The sequence below is a fragment of the Halichoerus grypus genome, chromosome 12 (genome assembly GCF_964656455.1).
Source record: "Halichoerus grypus chromosome 12, mHalGry1.hap1.1, whole genome shotgun sequence".
NCBI lineage: Eukaryota > Metazoa > Chordata > Mammalia > Carnivora > Phocidae > Halichoerus > Halichoerus grypus.
In genome coordinates this window covers 74319045-74338665 of record NC_135723.1, presented here as the reverse complement: position 1 = coordinate 74338665, position 19621 = coordinate 74319045, and the positions used below count along the sequence as shown (strand labels likewise).

The 19621-nt window shown below is 36.3% G+C and overlaps 1 protein-coding gene across 8 annotated transcripts in view; it reads right to left on the bottom strand.

The window, feature by feature from the left end:
- Positions 1 to 19621, bottom strand: part of ST7 (suppression of tumorigenicity 7) — a 233750-nt gene that overhangs the window by 162497 nt on the left and 51632 nt on the right. Inside the window, exon 1 of one of the 8 annotated variants that reach the window (XM_036077130.2) lies at positions 18993 to 19399. The exons of the other annotated variants lie outside the window; for them this stretch is intronic. Coding sequence (XP_035933023.1) covers positions 18993 to 19014 — 22 coding nt within the window. The 5' untranslated portion in view covers positions 19015 to 19399. Of the gene's footprint in view, positions 1 to 18992; positions 19400 to 19621 lie in introns of those variants that run through there. 8 annotated transcript variants of the gene reach the window in all.

Genomic DNA, 19621 nt, shown 5'->3' with positions numbered 1-19621 from the left:
GTGGAGGGAGGAGAGAAGAAGAGAAGAGGAAAAAAAGATGAATAATAAGAAGGTTTGTGTGTATAATTCCATGAACTAAGTTTTATAGAATGAAACTAGAGAAAAATATTCTTCAAGACACTGGATTAATTCAGTTAATTGTAGATGCTTTTGACAACTATCTTACTGCATAAGCTCTATTAAATGCAAATATGAAAGTCTATATATATCAGCAACATTTTCTACCAGTGATGGTTTCCCAAAAGGTAACTGGTACCTATCAGCACTCCATAGTGACAAACCCAGACCCACTTGGAAAGAAATGAATTGGATCAGTAGATTAAGATTCTAATCTTTAAAATAAAGTTACCTACAACCATTCCCTAGAGACGAAGCAACCTGTTCAGTTTAAGTATGCCATGCAGAGGGGATTTTCTGTGCAGAGTAAATATATACTTACTCACCAACTGACCATGTGTGAAGTTCTTAAAATGACCTGGTTTCCATGTGCAAGCATGTTATTGATGAGACTTCTTGGGCTCTTCTAGCTCCCATGGCAGATTCTTTCCCTTGTGACCACTGTCCGTACTTTGCAGGATGATTTGTGGGGCAAGCAGTGTGGTCCATGACTATAAAGAGGAGGGCCAACTGGCCCAAACTGAACTCAAGCCCAACTCACCAGGATCACAGCCTAACCAAAGGTCCCGACCACCCCCTGGCATCTGCACAGGTGTGGAGTAGGGAAGAGAGATTCATTTCAGTCACCTTTTACACACACACAAAAATATTAATTTTTAAAAATAAAATTAAAAGCTTTCTCTTATACAAAAGAAAGTGAATATTATTGCATTCTTCCATGACCTTATAACTTCTGAATTTATACAAAGATACTTTTAAATATATACCAATTCCCAGCTCAGAGGGGAGTCTGCTTGAGGATTCTCTCTCTCTCCCTCTCCCTTTGCCCCTCCCCCTGCTTGTGCATGCACATTCTCTCTCTTTCTCTCTTCTCAAATAAATAAATCCTAAAAAAAATACTGTGGCAAAATAAAATATTGTTAAGTGAGAAAAAAGCAGACTGCAAAGTAGTATCTACAAAATGACATCCTTTTATATGTATACTCAGACTATTTTATGTTAAAACAGATTAAGAGAAGTTATCACTAAGTGGAAGGATTTGAGATCTTATTAAAGACGTATGCCTTAAAGACAGTTGGAAATGTTCACTAGATTTTACACACACACACACACACACACACACACACAGCCCTTTATATATATCTGTGCATCTATGTATAGTATAAATCTCTCAGTACACTGCCCTGTAAGTGCTCAATCAATACATGCCGATTTGTATCTAGACTTGTATAACTACCCATTCAACACTTAGTATATGTGGAGCACTGTTTTAAGCCATTTACATGTACCCTTTCAGCATGGGCTAGGTGTTGTCCTCAACTGAAAGATTACAAATTTACCAAAGATTACTTGCCCAGTAGAAGGCAGAACAAAGATTCAATCCCAAGTCTATCTGACTCCAAAATTCAGAGCCTTCTTTTTCTTCTCCCTCCCTTTTTTCACCATTTGTATTATTTAAAATGTCTACAGTGAAAATGAACTCTGGTGTGTTATGGAAACAACATGTTATTTCAGATGTAAAAAGATTAAAATGGTTTCATGTTTTAAAAATAGCTCTCACCCTAACTTTGAAAAATAAAAATGTCATGAGGTATCAATCAATACTCACTAGGGGAAAGTCTTATTTATAAGGAGGATTAAAACTGGCCAGCAAAGATTAATACAGGAACCAAAGTGAGTTAAGTCTTTTTCAGCAATAGCAACTGTCAAACCCTACCATCTGCTGTGGCCCCCTCTAGTTAGTATATTAGAACTATTTTCCAAGTTTAGGAATGATCATTAGCAATGAAGAAGACTCCAGGTAAATTACAGAAGAGTTATCACATTAGATCTCCCTTTTCGGCACCTAGCATCTGTCAAGTATTTTCCACTTAAGGCTATAGTGATAGAAAATCCAGGCTCTTCTCTCCCACCATTGCCCCTCCCCCCTTAAAGAACATAGGGCACTAAATATTTTTATCAAAAATATCTCCCCTCAAAATCTCCACACACAGAGCCCAAGTATCTGAAATAACTATTTCAGTACAGTCTAGGGTCATTCTCATTCCTATATAGACTAATGTCCCCCAGAAGCCTACTGTAGTAAATTATTTCCCAAAGCAACCATTTACCATCAACTTGACAAACTTAAATGTTGGGCAGTGATTGGCTAAACTCTAATATCAGATATTGGAGTCAACTCTACCTAGAAATAATTTCATGAAATTCAAGATTATGCTATTTGCCATATAATTAAAAGTCTCAAGTGATCTCTCCCTCTCACATTCAGAAGCAGTAAAAACCCCCAGGGAACATAAGAACAATTTTTTAAAAAATCTTTAAGTGCAATACAGTATGCTGATATGTAACAGATAATTTTAATAGTTTAATGAAAATTGAATAAAATATTCCTTCCATCTCCAATAGGAGAATTTGAAAAGATTATAGCACTCGATCATCCTGATTTTGAAAGAGACTGTCCAGTCAACGCAAGAGGTGCTGGTCAGAGGCTAGTATTAACTTTTCTGGATCAGTCTTCTACCACAGGATTTTCTGTTTTCCGCCCATTCTAATCCATGACATCTGAGTGCCTTGCTCAGTTTAAGCGGCATCATAAAATCTTTGCCTCTTCTTCTTAAAATTGGCTGTCCTCAGGAAGCTTTGGTGGTAGTGCTGTACAGTAAGGGTGTAACACAAAAAGGCAATGCTGTGTATTTTCATACAAAATACAAGGTCAGAGGACCTTGCTCCCAAATGCCAAATTCTTCTAATCATCAGCATAAAATACCAGCGTTGGGGGCAAGGCTGCCTCAGCAAGCATGGCACAGGCAACCGCTCAGGCTGCCCACGCGGCCCATGGCCGCTGTCCGGGGCCGGACTGCTCCCTCCACCTGGTACTGCCGGCGTGCCTGGAGCCAGCCAACAGCTTTCAACCTGCTTCGGAGGAGGCAGAGACTTCATACGAAGCAACCTGCTGAATTCTGTAAGAGTCTAACAGGCCTGTAGGCTGAAGTGCTGAACGCTGGCATGAAAAACAAGTCTGACACTAGTATCATCACCCATTCCTGTCAGGAGAAGAGGATTTTAAATGGAGACTGGGTTGGAAGAGTCAAGCAATTGGGGTTTTCCCACCCGATACAGGGCATTTATTATTAAACCACTGTTTCAGAATACAAAATGGGCATCCAAACCCAAAAGTGTATGAATGCGATAGATGGTTGCCCCAGGAAAAGACAGAATTGCCACCTAAAGGCTCCTGGCCCCACTTCCTTTTTCTGTTTCAACAGGATTCTCGGAAAAGGCGGCTTAAATGATTATCTCATTTTCACAGTGGCTGGGAAGGAAACTAAGTACAAAATCTAGCACAGCTGTTACTTTAGCCTTATTTCTACTACAGATTTTCAAAAGCAAAAAAATAAAGTCCAGTCAGCAAAAGGAGTAAAATACCCAGTAATTTCCTATCCAGATTCTACTGATTCATGATAAATGGTACACTGTCCCTCATTCCAGACATGACATTTTGGGGGGCCCCATACAATACAAATGATAAAATATGCTGCATCATTTGGGCTGACACCGATCATCGATGGACTGGGACAGCCACAGAGTGCTGTTCACTAATAGGGAGGTGGCTCACTGCGTGAAAGGCAGAACAGAAATTTTAGTGCTTCAGGAGTAAGGAGGTCTAATAAAACACAGGAAAATCAAGGCTTCGTGTGTGGAATGAGCTTCCCAAACCATAATAAACAATTCCCACAAAGATTTCTTAAATAGAAAGTAACTATTTTACTTCTCAGCATGGGACCTCCACAAATGCAGTCCAGGTCAGAAAAAGAAAAACCACTATCTCGGGCTTTTAATGCTTATATCCTAAGAAGCCTCCAGAATGATTTATGATATAGGCATGAGGCTATATATTTCTTTGTATGTATCTCAAAAATTCCCGGGCGCCTGGGTGGCTCAGTTGGTTGAGCGACTGCCTTCAGCTCAGGTCATAATCCTGGAGTCCCTGGATCGAGTCCCACATCGGGCTCCCTGCTCGGCAGGGAGTCTGCTTCTCCCTCTGACCCTCCCCCCTCTCATGTGCTCTCTCTCTCATTCTCTCTCTCTCAAATAAATAAATAAAATCTTTAAAAAAAAAAAAAATTCCCAATCATCTGGTGGTTCATATTAGATCCTAAACTAGCAAATTCTTTGAGGACTGTTTATTCTACAAAGAATTTACTCATAGGCTAACCCTAATTTTTTGAAGCTACAAATTAAGAGTACACTCAACACCAAAGGAAAGGAAAAATTAACTCTATAAACACAGTCCAGTTTTAACCTGCTTAAAACTGTCAAGTAGAGAAAATTCTGAAAATATTTATGAAAAAGCTATTCTCATGCTGGCAGCAGTGGTTAAAATGGAGATATTTCAATTATTAAAAAGAAAAAGTCTAAAAAACAGCTTTAAATAATCAAGTTGCTGTGAAGTGAAAGGGTTTGAAAATGATGAAACTGAAGGAAAGTTAAAATTTCTACTATATATGTACTTTAAGCAAACTGGATATACTGAATAGAATTTGAATTTGCAGATGAATGATTTGCTTTTTAAAGAAGTCTCCCCCCCCAAAAAAAAATCCCTAAAAATAGAAAATGTTGCTTTCATTCATTTGAAATATTCTACTGACAAAAGAAATCAATGCACAATTTCAGGAAACAAAGGCGAGGCATACTCTGCATCCCTGACTTATTGTTCCATTCTCACACGACACACAGCTGGTGTTATGCACACTCCAACTTCCTCAACAAGAGAGCCTGGAAAAGGTCAATTTCGTATTAAAAACAAATGGACTACAGTCAGGTGTGCAGCTGGTGACTACCCAGCAGATGAAGATCCAAGGACTCAGAGACCTAGGTACTTTATATCTAAAACACCCCACTCTCTCCAATCCTCTGCATGGAATCAAAGGTAGGCACAGAGTCTTTGCTTAGTGAAAGCTTGAAGGAAAACTAGGCATGCTGCAACAACACAGCAAAAGTCTTTCATAATACGGATACATATTACTGGGTGCAGTGGGAATGCTGACTCTTGCCCTTAGAGAGCCAACAAAAACATCTCTGAAACAAGCTGGTATAAAACCTAAAGGAAACAAATCCAAAAGCAAACTCATAGGTCTTTTATTTCTTTATTAATCCTCCTTAAATAGTGATAATTCTGTGCACCCCACTAAGAATCAAGAAGACTTTATCAAATGCCATTTAACCGAATTAAACGGAGATTAAATAACGTGTAACTTGCTGCAGGATCTACATAAAAGTATCATAAAGCTTTAAAAGAAAGAATTACAGATATGTGTGACTTTAAGAAAATCTAACAAACAAAAATACAAACACATAAAACCAGATAAACTGGGGAATATTATTTGTATTTAAAAGATTCTCCTTAAAAATCAATCTTGAGATAAGTTAAAATATGGTACCACTACAAAGGTATGAATTCCACATTTTCCTCAATAAAGAGATGGATACTGACATTATTGTATTTAATAAGCAAGACACTGAGAAATGAGATTAAGCACAGGTATTAGGTGAAGTAAGCATTAAACCCAGAACCACCAATGTCCTGTCTTTAAATAGCTCTTCCCAACACATCATAGACTTTCCTATAAAAAACTATTAAATGGACAAATTACCTTTAATATTTAGTTTGGTAGCGAAAGATGAGTAAACTTCCCAACTCCAAGGGAAAATGCAATGCAACTGGAAGGATAAGGCAATAACATCAAAGACTCTAATATAATAATACCTAATAAAAGGTAACATTCATAAGCATTTTATGGCATTTAAAACTCAACATGATACAGTACTATATATATATATATATATATATATGCTCATTTTAGAGAATACACTGAGGTGAAGAGAAGTTAGTTAACCTACCCAAGGTCACACAGCTGCAAGGGTGAGGATTCAAACCCAGAAAGTCAGACTCCAAAGCATGCAAACCAGGAACCATGCACCTTGCATTATAAAGTACAACAAGGTGGGGCGCCTGGCTGGCTCAATCAGTACAGTGTGCAACTCTCGATCTAGGGGTTGTGAGTTTGAGCCCCATGTTGGGTGTAGAGATTACTTAAAAATAAAATCTTAAAAAAAAAGAAAAGTGCAATAATGTACTCAAAATGTGTGATGCTTTTCAGTAGGGAACAGTGATTATAAGGGTGGGGTGGGAGAGGGGGTAACAGGCGAATGATGACTTTGGAAAAGGGGTTGAAAATAATTGTTCTGTGTATGAAAGGAATGTCTATGATGATGATGATGAGCAAGGAATGATTAAAAAAAAAAAAGTTGTTGAGAATCACATTAGGAGGACCAGGGAAAGTCATGGAGTAACTGGTAACTGAGATGAACTTCAAAGACTGAAAGAGTAGTTGAGATTTGAATAGCTGGAAATAAGGGTAAGATCCAAATAGAAGGCCTTCCATGAGAAAAGGCAGTCAGGAAAAAGCAAATATAACATGCAGGGGGGTAGTAGTAGGAGTTAAGCTGGGAAAGGACAGTAGGGACCACATGGTGGCTAGCTTTGAACACCTGGGCAAAAAGTTCATATTTAGTTCAAAAAGCAATGAAGAGTTTTTGAGAGTGTTTTGAACAGGTATTGGGTATTGAAAAGCTAGCTGGCATAAAAGAATACAAACGGCACAATTCCATATATACTAAGTCCAAAGTAAAACTAATCCTAAATATACAAATCAGAAAATCATTACGTCATAAGGAGGGAAACTGGAAGGGGCACAAGGGAACTTTCTGAAGTGACAGAAGTGCTCTGTATCGTATGTGGGTGGTGCTTACAGGAGTATGTGAAATTGTCAAAACTCATGGAACTGAACACTTAATATCTGTGTCTTTTATTGTAGGGTAGTTAGATCTCAATTCTTTTTTTTTTTTAAAGGGCAAAAAGTCACCTGTAGAATGGATCTAGGTATAGAATAGGGGGAGCTAAGAAGACAAGTTAAGGTGACTATTACAGAAACCCAAGAGAATAATACTAGAAGTGAGAAGACCGTGGATGCAAAGAGAAGAAAAGGACTCCTCACATGTAAATGTGCATGTGTAAAAACATTTATATCAATCAGTATTGTTGTAAATAAAGTATATATGCATGAGTTATAATTTCATTCGTCTTGAATGTAGACCACCAGATGGCAAGGACCAAACTTAAAAGTTTTTCCATTTAAAACAATTTTTTCCTCATTATTTTCAATTTGTATGCATTTGATGCTATCATTATATCCTTGATTATACTCGATCTTCTATCAAATATACATGTAGTGTCTAGTGTTTCTGGTATGGAAAACTTTTATAATAATTAAACTATTGATTACTTATCGTGTGTCATTAAGGGCTTGCCATCCTACCTACCTATTTCATTAGAGCATTACAACAGTCCCATGAGGTAATCTATTATCCCCATTTTAATATGAATAAACTGAAGCTGAAAAAGAAGATGCCCAAGGCAACACAGTAAACTATGTTCTAACTAACTATGTTAGTTGCTTTAGACATCAGATAAATGTTTACAGATTCATATTTATAATGCATATATATATATATATATATATATATATATATATATATCATGCTATTTCAGGTCAGTTCAATCTCTATCAAATCTGGCTTTATGAAGTTTAAAGACTTCTGGAAATTATCACAACTAATGATAATTAGAAAAGGTTCTTAAATAAAGTTAATTCCAGCTCAATTTAATTTTTAAAGGTGACAAATGCCAACCTGAATCTGTTTTTGGAGAAAGGCTAGTTTAAGTCTCTTGAAATCCTAAGAATCCATAGATTTATCAGATTCGTAAAAAGGCCGATAACTCAACAGGACCACAGGACCAGTTTCACAAGAAGGGAGATCCTGTTTCCAAATATAAAAATTCATAAGTTCAGATCCTTCTAACTAAAAAATTTGTGAATATTTCAGCAAAAACTGAAGTGAAGTTACTTCTAAAATACAGTAAAGTGATTTCCTAAGATATAAAAACAAGAGGAAGAAATATAGTTTATCTTGTTGAGAGAGTAAATGTTTTGGTGGGGACTATAAAAGCATTTTACATGAACATAATTTTAAGTATTCTGGGTACAAACCATTCTTACCTACTTGTTAAACCCCCAAAAGACTTCTTCATGGCAACATTTGCTTTGTGAAGTTTCATTTTTCAGGCTATTTAAGATGTTTTCAGAAATTCAAACAAGTCCTCCAAATTCAAATTAATGACATTTTACTAATACCACCACTTTTACATTTTACTCTACTTTCCCAAGGAACTTGTATTCAGTGGGTGAGATAAGTTACTCTACTCCAGGCAAGCATTCTTTTATCAAAGAAAAAAAAACTATTCTTTTAATTTCATAACTCATTTTAACATTGCTGGGAGAAATTAAACTATATGAAGGGACAGAGATACCATGTTTATGAATTGGAAAGCCCAATACTGTTAAAATGTCAACTATTCCCAAATTGCTTTCTAGATTAAAACATACTTTCAATCAAAATCCCAGCAGGACTTTTTGCAGAAATTGACAAGGAAATTTTTAAATTTCTATGTATATGAAAGGATCAAGTATAACCAAAGCAATTTTGATAAAGAACAGACCTGGAGGGCTTACCCTACCTGATTTCAAAAGTGATGATAAAGCCATAGCAATCAAGACTATGCTATTGGTCTGAGAATAAACATATAGATCTCTGGAATAAAATACAGAGACAAGAAATATAGGGTCAATTGATTTTTTTGATAAAGTTGCCAATTCAATGAGGAAAGGATTGTCTTTTCAAGAAATGGTACTGAAACAACTGAATTTTGGTAGAAAACATGAATGTCCACCTTTACTTCAAACTATATATGATACTTAACTCAAAATAGGTCATAATACACACAGAAGCAAAACATATAAAACATCTGGGAGAAAAGGTAAGGAAAAAATCTTTACAACCTTGGGTAGGCAAACATTTCTTCTTTTTTTTTAATTTTATTTTATTATGTTATGTTAATCACCATACATTACATCATTAGTTTTTGATGTAGTGTTCCATGATTCATTGTTTGCGTGTAACACCCAGGGCTCCATTCAATACGTGCCCTATCTGACTCAAGAAACTGAAAGCCTGGACTTCATCAAAATTAAAAACAACATCGTTACTAAAACTAAAAGCTATTAACTAAAGAAAATAGTGTCAATACATATATCTAACAAAGGACTTGTATCAAAATATATGAAGAACCCTCAAAACTCAATAAGACAAACACCCAATTTTTAAAATGGGCAAAGTACTTGAACAGACACTTCATCAGTGAAGACATACCAATGGCCAATAAGCACATGAAAAGATGTTTAACATCTTTAAGAATGAGGGAAATGCAAATTAACATTGTATCACAAAATCTTATCACTACACATCCACTAAATTAGCTAAAATTAAAAAGACTGACAATACCAAGGACTGACAAGGATATAAAGCAACTAAACACCTACATATTGCTGATGGGAATGTAAAAAAAAATATAATCATTTTGGAAAACAGTTTGGAAGTTTCTCAACACTTGCATTTCTAGGTCTTTACCCAAGAGAAAAGAAAACATATGTCCACTCCGAGAATTGTACAATTATAGCAGCTTTACTCCTAAGAACCCAAAACAGGTAACAACTCAGTATCAATAGGCATATGGCTGAGCCAATTATGTTATATCTACTACTCAGTAATAAAAAGAAATGAACTACCAACTGCCACAAACATGGCTGAAAACATTATGCTGAACAAAAGAAGTTACACACAAAAGTAGTATACATTGTATGTTCCCATTTATATGAAATTCTAGAGATTTGGAAATTGACTGCAAAGTGACACAAGGGAACTTTTTAGGGTTACAGAGATGTTCTTTATCTTGATTGTAATGATAAGGATGGTTACATATATATATTTGCCATAATTCATCAAACTGTTCACTTTAAATGGATACATTTTATCATATGTAAATTGTCTTTCAATAAAATTATTTAAAGAAAAAACTGTTTTCCCTTGTCATATGCGGCATGTTATACAATGGCAATTCCAATGAGAACTAATTTTTTTCTTTGATCCATGGGCACTAGTATCATAAATAATCTCATCTACACTGTTTTAACTGAATGAGAAATATAATTTTAGTATTATTAACCTCTCTGTTCTCCCTCTCCCATGGCCTCACCCCCCATATCTAGTTGAACTTTAAATTTCTGGAAAGCTTTTGGCTCTCTTATTTCTTATCACACGCTAATCCTCTGCATTCGATAAATATTTGTGAAATTTAATCACACAGTCTCTATATCCTGTCTTACTTTTGTCACCTAATGTTATTCTGATAACAGACTAAAATTAAAGCCTTCAAACGTCATAGGATTTTGTCTATTTTATTTTTTCTCTCACTCATTTTTTTAAGACTTTATTTATTTGGCAGAGAGCGAGACAGCACAAGCAGGGGAAGCGGCAGAGGGAGGAGAAAAGCAGTGAGCCTGATGCGGGACTCGATCCCAGGACCCGAGGATCATGACCTAAGCCAAAGGCGGACGCCCAACCGACTGAGCCAGCCAGGCGCCCCTCTCTCACTCATTTTTAACACAATCTTTTTTCAAACAAAATATTATGTAAGAGCCCAATATGTAAAACAGACTATATTTATAAGTTCAAATTTATAACATTTAAAAATAAAATCAACCAATAAGAACATAAGTTCATCTATCAGTCATACCTATACTTTAAAAGTAGTTATGTTTAATATGTGAATATATCTGTTTTTGTTTTAGTTTTGCAGTTATTAAAAAGGAAATTCAGATCAAATATTAAGAGCAGGGTCACTGAACTAAGCGCATGGACCAAAGCCTGCCTACCACCTGGTTTTACAGCCCTTGATATAAGAATGTGGTTTTTTTTAACATTTTTAAATGGTTAGGGGAAAAAAAATAAAAGAATAAAAGCATTTTTTGGTATGTGAATATTATATGAAGTTCACATTTCTGTGTTCATAAATACAGCCACACTCATTTGTCTATGGCCGCTTATTTGCCACAACAACTGAGTTGAATAGTTGCAAAAAAACTGTCTGGTCCACAAGTCTAAAATATTCACTACTGCCCATTACAGAAAAAATTGGCAGACCCCTGACTTAGAGAAGCTCAGCAGCACTCTGTGGAACCAACTACATGGAACAGAGTTTAGAAACTACTTGTAGCAAACTGTACTTTCCAAAGATGGCCACTACACTATTTTCCATCCTACCTGCTCTTCTGCAATGCGACCTTGTCATTCTTTCACCAAGAGAAGGAGTCTAATTCCCCTCACTTTGAATTTGGGCTTGTCCTGGTGACTTGCTTAGCCAATATAATATGGTGGATGTGGCTCCTGAGACTTCCAAGACTAGGTCATAAGAAACCTCGCAGCTTCCTCCTAGGATTCTTAGAGTGCTCCAACATGGGATGCTTCCTCTGAGAACCTAGCACCATGCTATTAGAAACTTGAACCTCATGGAGAGGCCAAGTATAGGCATACCTGCCTACAACCCCAGCTGAACCCGAAGTCAACAGTCAGCTTCAACTGATATCCATGTGGGAGAGCTATCCTGAACCTCCAGCTCAGGTAAAACTTCAGATGACTGCTGCCCCAACAGACATCTGACTGCAACTGCATTAGAGACCCCACAAGAGAACCACCACTGGGTACAGCCAATCCATGGAACTGTGAACTATAATAGTAAGTGCTTATATTAAGCCACTATGTTTCAGGGTACTTTGTTATACAGCAACAGATAACTGAAACACCATTATACTAAAACAAATCTAGGGAAGTTTCAGATGAGAAATCCCAGACTCCTGATTCAAGTCCATGCATCGCACCAAGCCAAACCCTACCAAAGCCTTCTGCTAACCCTAAGTGTTCTAGAAGTAACTAAGGATGAAGGAAGTAAGTGGTAAATAATACTCTAATGGAGTCACTGTGATTTCCTAATCTATATGCATTCCAGTGAGGCTCAGTACTCCCCAAAATATGCAATAAGCCTGAATTTTAACAATTTGAAACTCTCACAAAGAAATGGAAAACAATTTTTCCAATTCCTAAAATTGTCTCAGGATTGGCAAGAGACAAGTCTTAGTTTTCATGCTGTAAATAAACTGGTGATTATAATACTTCATTATTTTTACTTAATAATCTTAAAAAGTAAGTGAACTTAGATGAAATGTAGTCAACTATCAATATATAACTAAGTATCAGTATATAACAGTTTACCTATAACAAATATGGGCTTAATAATAAAAATCCATATGCTATTCTGCTGTGTCACCTGCTCCTGCTCCAAAAGGTGACAGGTAAGAGTCATTGACTCGGATGTTTCTAATACGTGCCACTTAGGTGTAATACACTCCTTAGCCTAGAATATTTAATTAAACTCAATATTAACATCCTATAAAGCCCACACAGCATATTTTCAATAATATTACCTTAAGCTGCAGCAGATTCAAATTTTAAAGAATGAGTGCTTAGTACATGATAAGTACCCTGCCACACTCTGGGGATAGGTCTAAATTGATATAAATTTCATTCAAAAGAGACCAGTGGTGGCTCTGAATCATCAACTTATTGACATTTCTGAGAACCATAATGAGTCACAGAATGGTGTGTTTATTTTATATCTAAAGGGATATTACCATAACTCCTAAGATTCTTAATTTTTTCTTAATTCAGTAATTATTTGCAAGATATGTGACTATGATTCACACTAATGTAGAAAACAGGTGCACAGATAAAGTGTTTTAAGAGGAAAACATGCCAAACTTTAGTGGCTTAATCCAATCCTCCAAGAGTACTTGACCAATTAGCAATGCCTGCCATGGGGGGTGAACAGTAGTGAGAAATACCTGAGCATTTGCCAACTCTGACCAGTTTCATCCAGTTTCATGCAGTCTCCTCTCTTCAGATCTCCCACTAAGTCCCTTCAAAGACTTCCATGAAAGAACTTACATGTCTTACAAAGTGATATTTCCCTTTCTTTAGCCAGTCTTTCTCACTGCTGAAGGCTACTCTCCACAGATAACCCCTGATAAGTGCTACCTTGGTACAAATGTCCTGGTCCAAAAAAGGAGATTCCCCTAACATCAAGATCCCCTAATACCAAGAGTTCATTGGATAAGCCATATTTTGGGCCAGAAGAGCTTGGATGATAGGTGGCCAAACCCTGGTAGAATGTAGTAGAGCCAAGATTTGAATCCAGGCAATCGAGCACCAGAGTATCTGCACTTAAGTCATTGAACCTGGCACATGGTTGTTGCCATTTTTACAACATGTATTAAACTGTATCTTCATCTTCTGGTTCACAATTACCTGAATCCATTATTAATACAAGCAAAATCTCCATAAAATATTACAATTTACTATTCTAGCACAGCAATTATGACTACATCACAGGACCTGTAAATAATTCAAAATTTGTGTATTTCCTAATTAACATATTAATAAACATGTTAATAAATGCTTTATATTTGTTAGGAAAAAAATGGTGGAATAGCAATACTCTCTGAAAAACAGTTTTTAAAACGGCAATTCATATTCTTGTGCTCCATATAGTCCTATATTGAAAATTTAATAGTATTTGAACATAATTTAACGCAATGACTATTATTATTGTTCAAATTACACATTAGTAAGTGACTTTTCCAACTCAGAATCCATGACAACAATGAATCCTATTCACATCCTGTGTAACTCCATGGGGAGTCTATGGGGAAAGTTTCCATATATGGTCATTTTTCCCCATAGACTCCCCATGGTTTATACAGGATATGAATCTGGTCCATTGTGACAATGAAAACAACAGATCACTGAAAACTCATGTGTAATTTCTGCTGAACAAACTATAGACTAACAATTAGGGAAACCAATATTCAAGTGAAAATAAGTAATCTGAGAATTTAAAAATAACTACTGGGTATCTTTATTCCATTTCTGTATTAGCAGAATAAGTATATAAATATCCAGAAGAAAAATGTTTTTCTATCTTATTTAGTTTAAAATATTTTCTTGATACTAAAAATTACAATGTCAACTATTAACAGGCAAGAAACCCAAAAGGAAATTTCACATCAGAACTTATATTGTCAGAAGGAAAGAAAAGATGATACAGCAAAACAAGTCAAATGTTTTATGAGCTTTATTTAGCTTTCCCAGGCTCCTGATGACCATGTCCCAACATAAATCTCTGTTATCTATAATTATTTTCCCATATTTGTGACATTAGCAGTCTGTGGTATTCTACTTATCTGAAGTCATGCAGAATAATATTTTTCTTTTACACTCACTGCTTGAGTGCTGACTTAGAGGTAAGATTTTATGTGTATACGTAAGTATTTGTACTTTTGCTTTATGTAAGACGAAAGCATCTAAAATCTAATGCAGCTAAGTACTAACAGCCAGTTAAAGCTGTAGGAAAAGGAAATGGCTATATTCCTATATTATCTTGTTCCATATGACAAAAACTAATAAAGGGAAAAACAAAATAGAGTACTAGAATGTCAAACATATTAACAGCAAAAATAGTACTCTGACACAATTATTTAATAAGAAGTAGGACTTATATTGAAAAATGGTCCAGTTGTGAATAGCCATTTTTGAATGAACATGGTAACTATTAACATCTCAACTGATTCACAGAAATTACACCAAAACAAAAGACCCAAGTTTAATCTCACGTATGACTGGTTATCAAGAATGGCCCTGAAATGCATGTAAAGAAAGGAGTGTGACTCATTTGTTTCTCTATCAAAGAGATGCCTGTTTAATTGCACAGTTTCTTGGTGACCTAATATTGCTAGAGTATATTCTTTTGACTATCTTCCACACAATGGCTCAAAATTTGAGATAATTACATTATTCTTAGAAACATGGTACCACACTCACTATTAAAACTGAGAAGCTGTCAGTTCCAACTTAATGCATTCATCAGTAATGAAAACAAAGGGCAGCAGCTGAACTTTTGGTGTCCATCAAAGATAAACCACATGGGGCATCACATGTATCCCAAATACTTTCCAGCACCTAGCTACCTACTCAGGGTGATGTGGGCATCCAGACAATGGCAGGGACAGCCACACCAGAGCTCAAGAGAACTGACATCCTGACACACACATCCACCATTTCCCCATCACCACTAAGCTCACTAAATCCTACCGCTTTATTGGCACGTTAGTTATTTCTTTTTCCCTTCCACAGATGCACTAGATGTTCTTTTCAATTTATTACAACTATAACAAAATTTTGGAAGGAGGCATTAAATGACATTATTTGCCCAGAGGCATGCTGTTTCTCAAAAGGTAAGATATTGCTCTCTTCACTGGACTAATGAGGCAGGTTCTTTGGAAGACATATTAATGTGTTAAACCAGAGCACAATTCCCACCACAGCACACCTTAAATGGTACCCTTGAGGCCTGAAAAAGTTAAACATGGGAGGGGAGACAGAAGGAGGATGGAGCCAGATAAATGCTAATTGAAAAAATGATCATTGTACTTGGAAGTATTTACACTTTGGAGAATAACTGGCTTTATCAAGAAGGATGTAACCAAATGACAGCAGTACAAAACCAGTTTTCTTCATTCCACCAAAAGAAAAGATGAAATTTTTCTGTCCCTTTATAAAATTTTAAAAGAAAAGTAAAATTTTCAAATTTTTGTAGAATTCAATTTATTGAATGATTTTAAAAGATCATTGTCAAATTAAGTACCAAAAATACGCATTTTAATGACTACTTTCCTCAACAAAACTTTACTGATAGTACTTTTTTCTTAAACCTAAATTATTCTGACCACAGAAACTAAAATTGCATTTCCTCAAAGCAGATAAAAAGCAGACATACTACTCCCATTTTTAGAATGGGAAATTTCAGTAAAGGAAAAGCTCAGTGAAATAGTTCAAGATGGTAACAGAGCTACAGAAGCTACACTTCCTGCTTTGTAAGGATTCATCCACATATAACAGAGAACACTTGCATTCCAAGTGGGCCCAAAATAGACAGTAGCCAATCTACACAACCAAGGAGATTCAGATCCACTAAGTCAGAAAAACTGAGACTGGCACTGTTAAAGATATTCACTAGAATGCTATCAGAAGATATTCACTAAAACAATGTAAGAGCATTTATTAATTCTGATGCCTTAGCTATGTAAGTCTTTAACTTTGAAGAACAAGTGTCTACTCTTCCAAGTAAATTTTTTGACATTTTTAAGGCTTTTGTACATGTGTGCTGGAGGGGAGGGGTCTTTTTGGTATTTAAATGGAGCAATACTATTTTAGTGACACAGAACATGTTATGACGTGATACCAGCTACTAAAAATTCCTGACTACAAAGGTCTGAAACATAAAATCAACTTACTCTAGTATTTGAAAAAGCGAGGACATTGACATTTCCTTCTCTTATAGGCAAAAAGCAAGGGAGAGAGAAAATTTACAAGGGCCATTTACATGTGACTCTAAAAGAAGCAGAAAAGCAAAAGAAGTCAGAATAGTGATTTCCTTTTGACTGGGAAAGGTCGTCACAAAGGAACTTTCTAGGGCAATATAAATATTCTATATCTTAATCTGGGGCGTGGTTCCATGGGTATAAACATAGGCTTACCGAGCTGCATACTTTGACTTACACATTTTATCCTATGTAAACCATACTTCAATTTAAAAAGTAAAAGCATCCAATACAAGCAAAGTACTACAACCAGAAATCAAAAATAATAATGAAATCAGAATGTTAGAAAAAAATGACCTTTCCAGGATCTAGCACAATATTGTACACAGGGTAGATAAACAAGTATTTATTATAAAAATTCAGTGAGAATGTCTTAGTTGGTTTTGAAGATCCCTTCTGAACTAATTAGAACTTGAAATGTGACTTATTTTTCTGAATATTCTAAATATAGACAGTTTCAGCCTATAAAGCCTCCAAAAGGCAGAAATTAAAGGCCTAAAAAGCTATGCCTCAAAACAGAAAGAAAATACACTTGTCTAAACTCTGAGTATAGATTTAAGGCATCTCCTTATCAAAAGAAGGCCGTCCTTTCTCAACACTTAATGATTATCACTGCTAATACAAACCTATCTGTGGTCTTCTAGTGATAAGCAAGAAGCAAAACTTAATACTCAATTAGGTTTAAAAAAAAAAAAACAGGCAAAAATCTGCATGATGGTCTTCTGAATGGTATTCTGTCTGTTCAGTAATCTGGTAGCTATGGAGACCAAAAGCAACCAGCAGTTTTCAAACATACAACATAGCACATGGGTGACATTATTAAAAGATCAGGTTTGATAATCAAGAAAGGCTGTATCTGCTTAGTAAACCTGGCCAGACATTGTTAGAGTCCCTAATCCAAGAGCCCAAAGACTCCCACACTGAGTTTCAACTTCTATTTTCAGCTAAACAAAGTAATAAGACTAATTTTCCTTCAGCAGATTTGTCCATACCTAGGCTCCTACATCAACAAAATTCCATGACTAAAAGGAAACTGTAGAAAGTCTTTGCCACTTAATAATCTGTTCCTATTTCTTGGGTGACAATAATTCCAGATGTACCATTAAGTGAATTCAAAAATATTTTTAAATTATTAGAAAATATTATCATATGCTGAACGGAACATTATGTCTCATTGTTATTCTATCTTGACCTTCATTAGTGTGGTTAATTTCAGCAATGAGAAGCTTCCATGTGAAACAACAAAAATAATCAATCCTTTAAAAAAAACAATCAAGAAACAGAAAAACTGAGGATTATAAGCTCTCTTGAAATACAACTATTCTAGAACAATCATCAGCTGCACACAAATAGGCACACTAATCACCTGAGATCAGAAAGAAAAGGTCGGATTATAAATTCTTAAGAAATGCATTTCCTAAATTCCTGCCCTAACCCCCTTCTCCCCACAAAGATGGTATCTTGCCAATTTTTAATGTTCTAGGCCAGCAGGTTGAGTCTCTTCAGAAATACTTAACTGTCATCTTTGCTTATGACAAAATACTGACAAATGATATTTTGATATCGCTATTTGATAATGACAAAATATTCTGCAAAGCCTGTGTGACTGCAAGGATAAGTTCTATTATTCTACATCCAACATTAAATAATACTCCAATTAGTCAGGCTGGTCATCATTTTTTAAATACCAATTGTAGCTGTCTACAAGTGCTGTCCAGCCCAGCCCATTGTGCAGGGCCTGCTCTGCACCAAAGCAATTTTATTGTATAAGTTTTAAGACAGATATGATGCTGCTAGACTGTGACGCTAGCCAGCATATCAACACTGAAATCATTGTGTTAAAAAAAAAAAAATCTCTACAATAAAGCTTATTTCTTTTTCTTTAAATCTGCATATAATGACTACTCCTATGCTTTCGTAAAAATATGGAGGAAGACGGTGTAATGACACCTTTTTTTTTTCCTTTTAGATAAAAACTATAAACCTTTTTCCCTTTCTAATAAACACTATCATCTCAGATCCTCCCAGTTTCTACTTTAGGTTTAAGGACCATTATAGAACCCACAATAGATCTGTGACAGACTTGATCCCATCAATTAACATGTTCTGGGGAGACTGCCTGGATTCCTGTCTTCCTCCCTCCTCCCTCTTGAAGGCCTGGTTTTGACCACACTGACATCCCTGGCCTTAAGAATGAATAACCCAGTTAAGGAGGAGTCCCTTCCCTGGGACCAATTCCTTTGTAATCAGAGCCAAAATACAAAGGCTGTTAATGACCTAAGGCAAAGTGATATGAAGTCCAAGCCAATGAAACCTTGACAGCAAACAGATTTCTAAATAGCAAAGAAGTGGGATCCATTTACTTACATGAAGATTCAGTGCCAAACATGGCTGGCTCCAGAGGCTGCTTTAAAAAAATTAGAAGAAAGAAAAAAAAAAAAAAAAAAAGGAAGGAAATAAAATCGAGGAGAGTGTACGTGTGAGAGTGAAAAGATGAGCCGCTACACAGCAGGGGTCATGAAGACACACAATGCAGTCCAAGCTGTGTCCAGCTGCCAGATTCTCCTCTTACAAGCTTCAGTGTTCTCCCGTGTGATTGAAAAGCAAGGTCTCCTACAGCACAAAAACCGAAGAGCTGCTTTTGAAAATCCAATAGGGAAAGGCAAGCCAACGTGGCTCTTCTGGGATGCAGTGAGGCAGGACTAGGTAGCAGCAGGGGCAGGCCTGGGAGCAGCGGCAACAGCGGATACCGCAATCCCCAGCCCTGCTGTAGCAGTAAGACAATAGCAGGGCTTATGCATACACCGATGACGTCAGAGACACTGCACAGACCAACGGCGCTGCTTGAGCCAGAGGCTCCAGGGGCTTCAGGGGAGCAGGCGATTCAAAGGGGAATTCCTTTGTCACAAAATGCACAAGACCCAGAGCCACATATATATTCACCCTCCTGATGAGATCTTCATCCTGTAATACCAGGCACTAAAAAAGACCTCAAA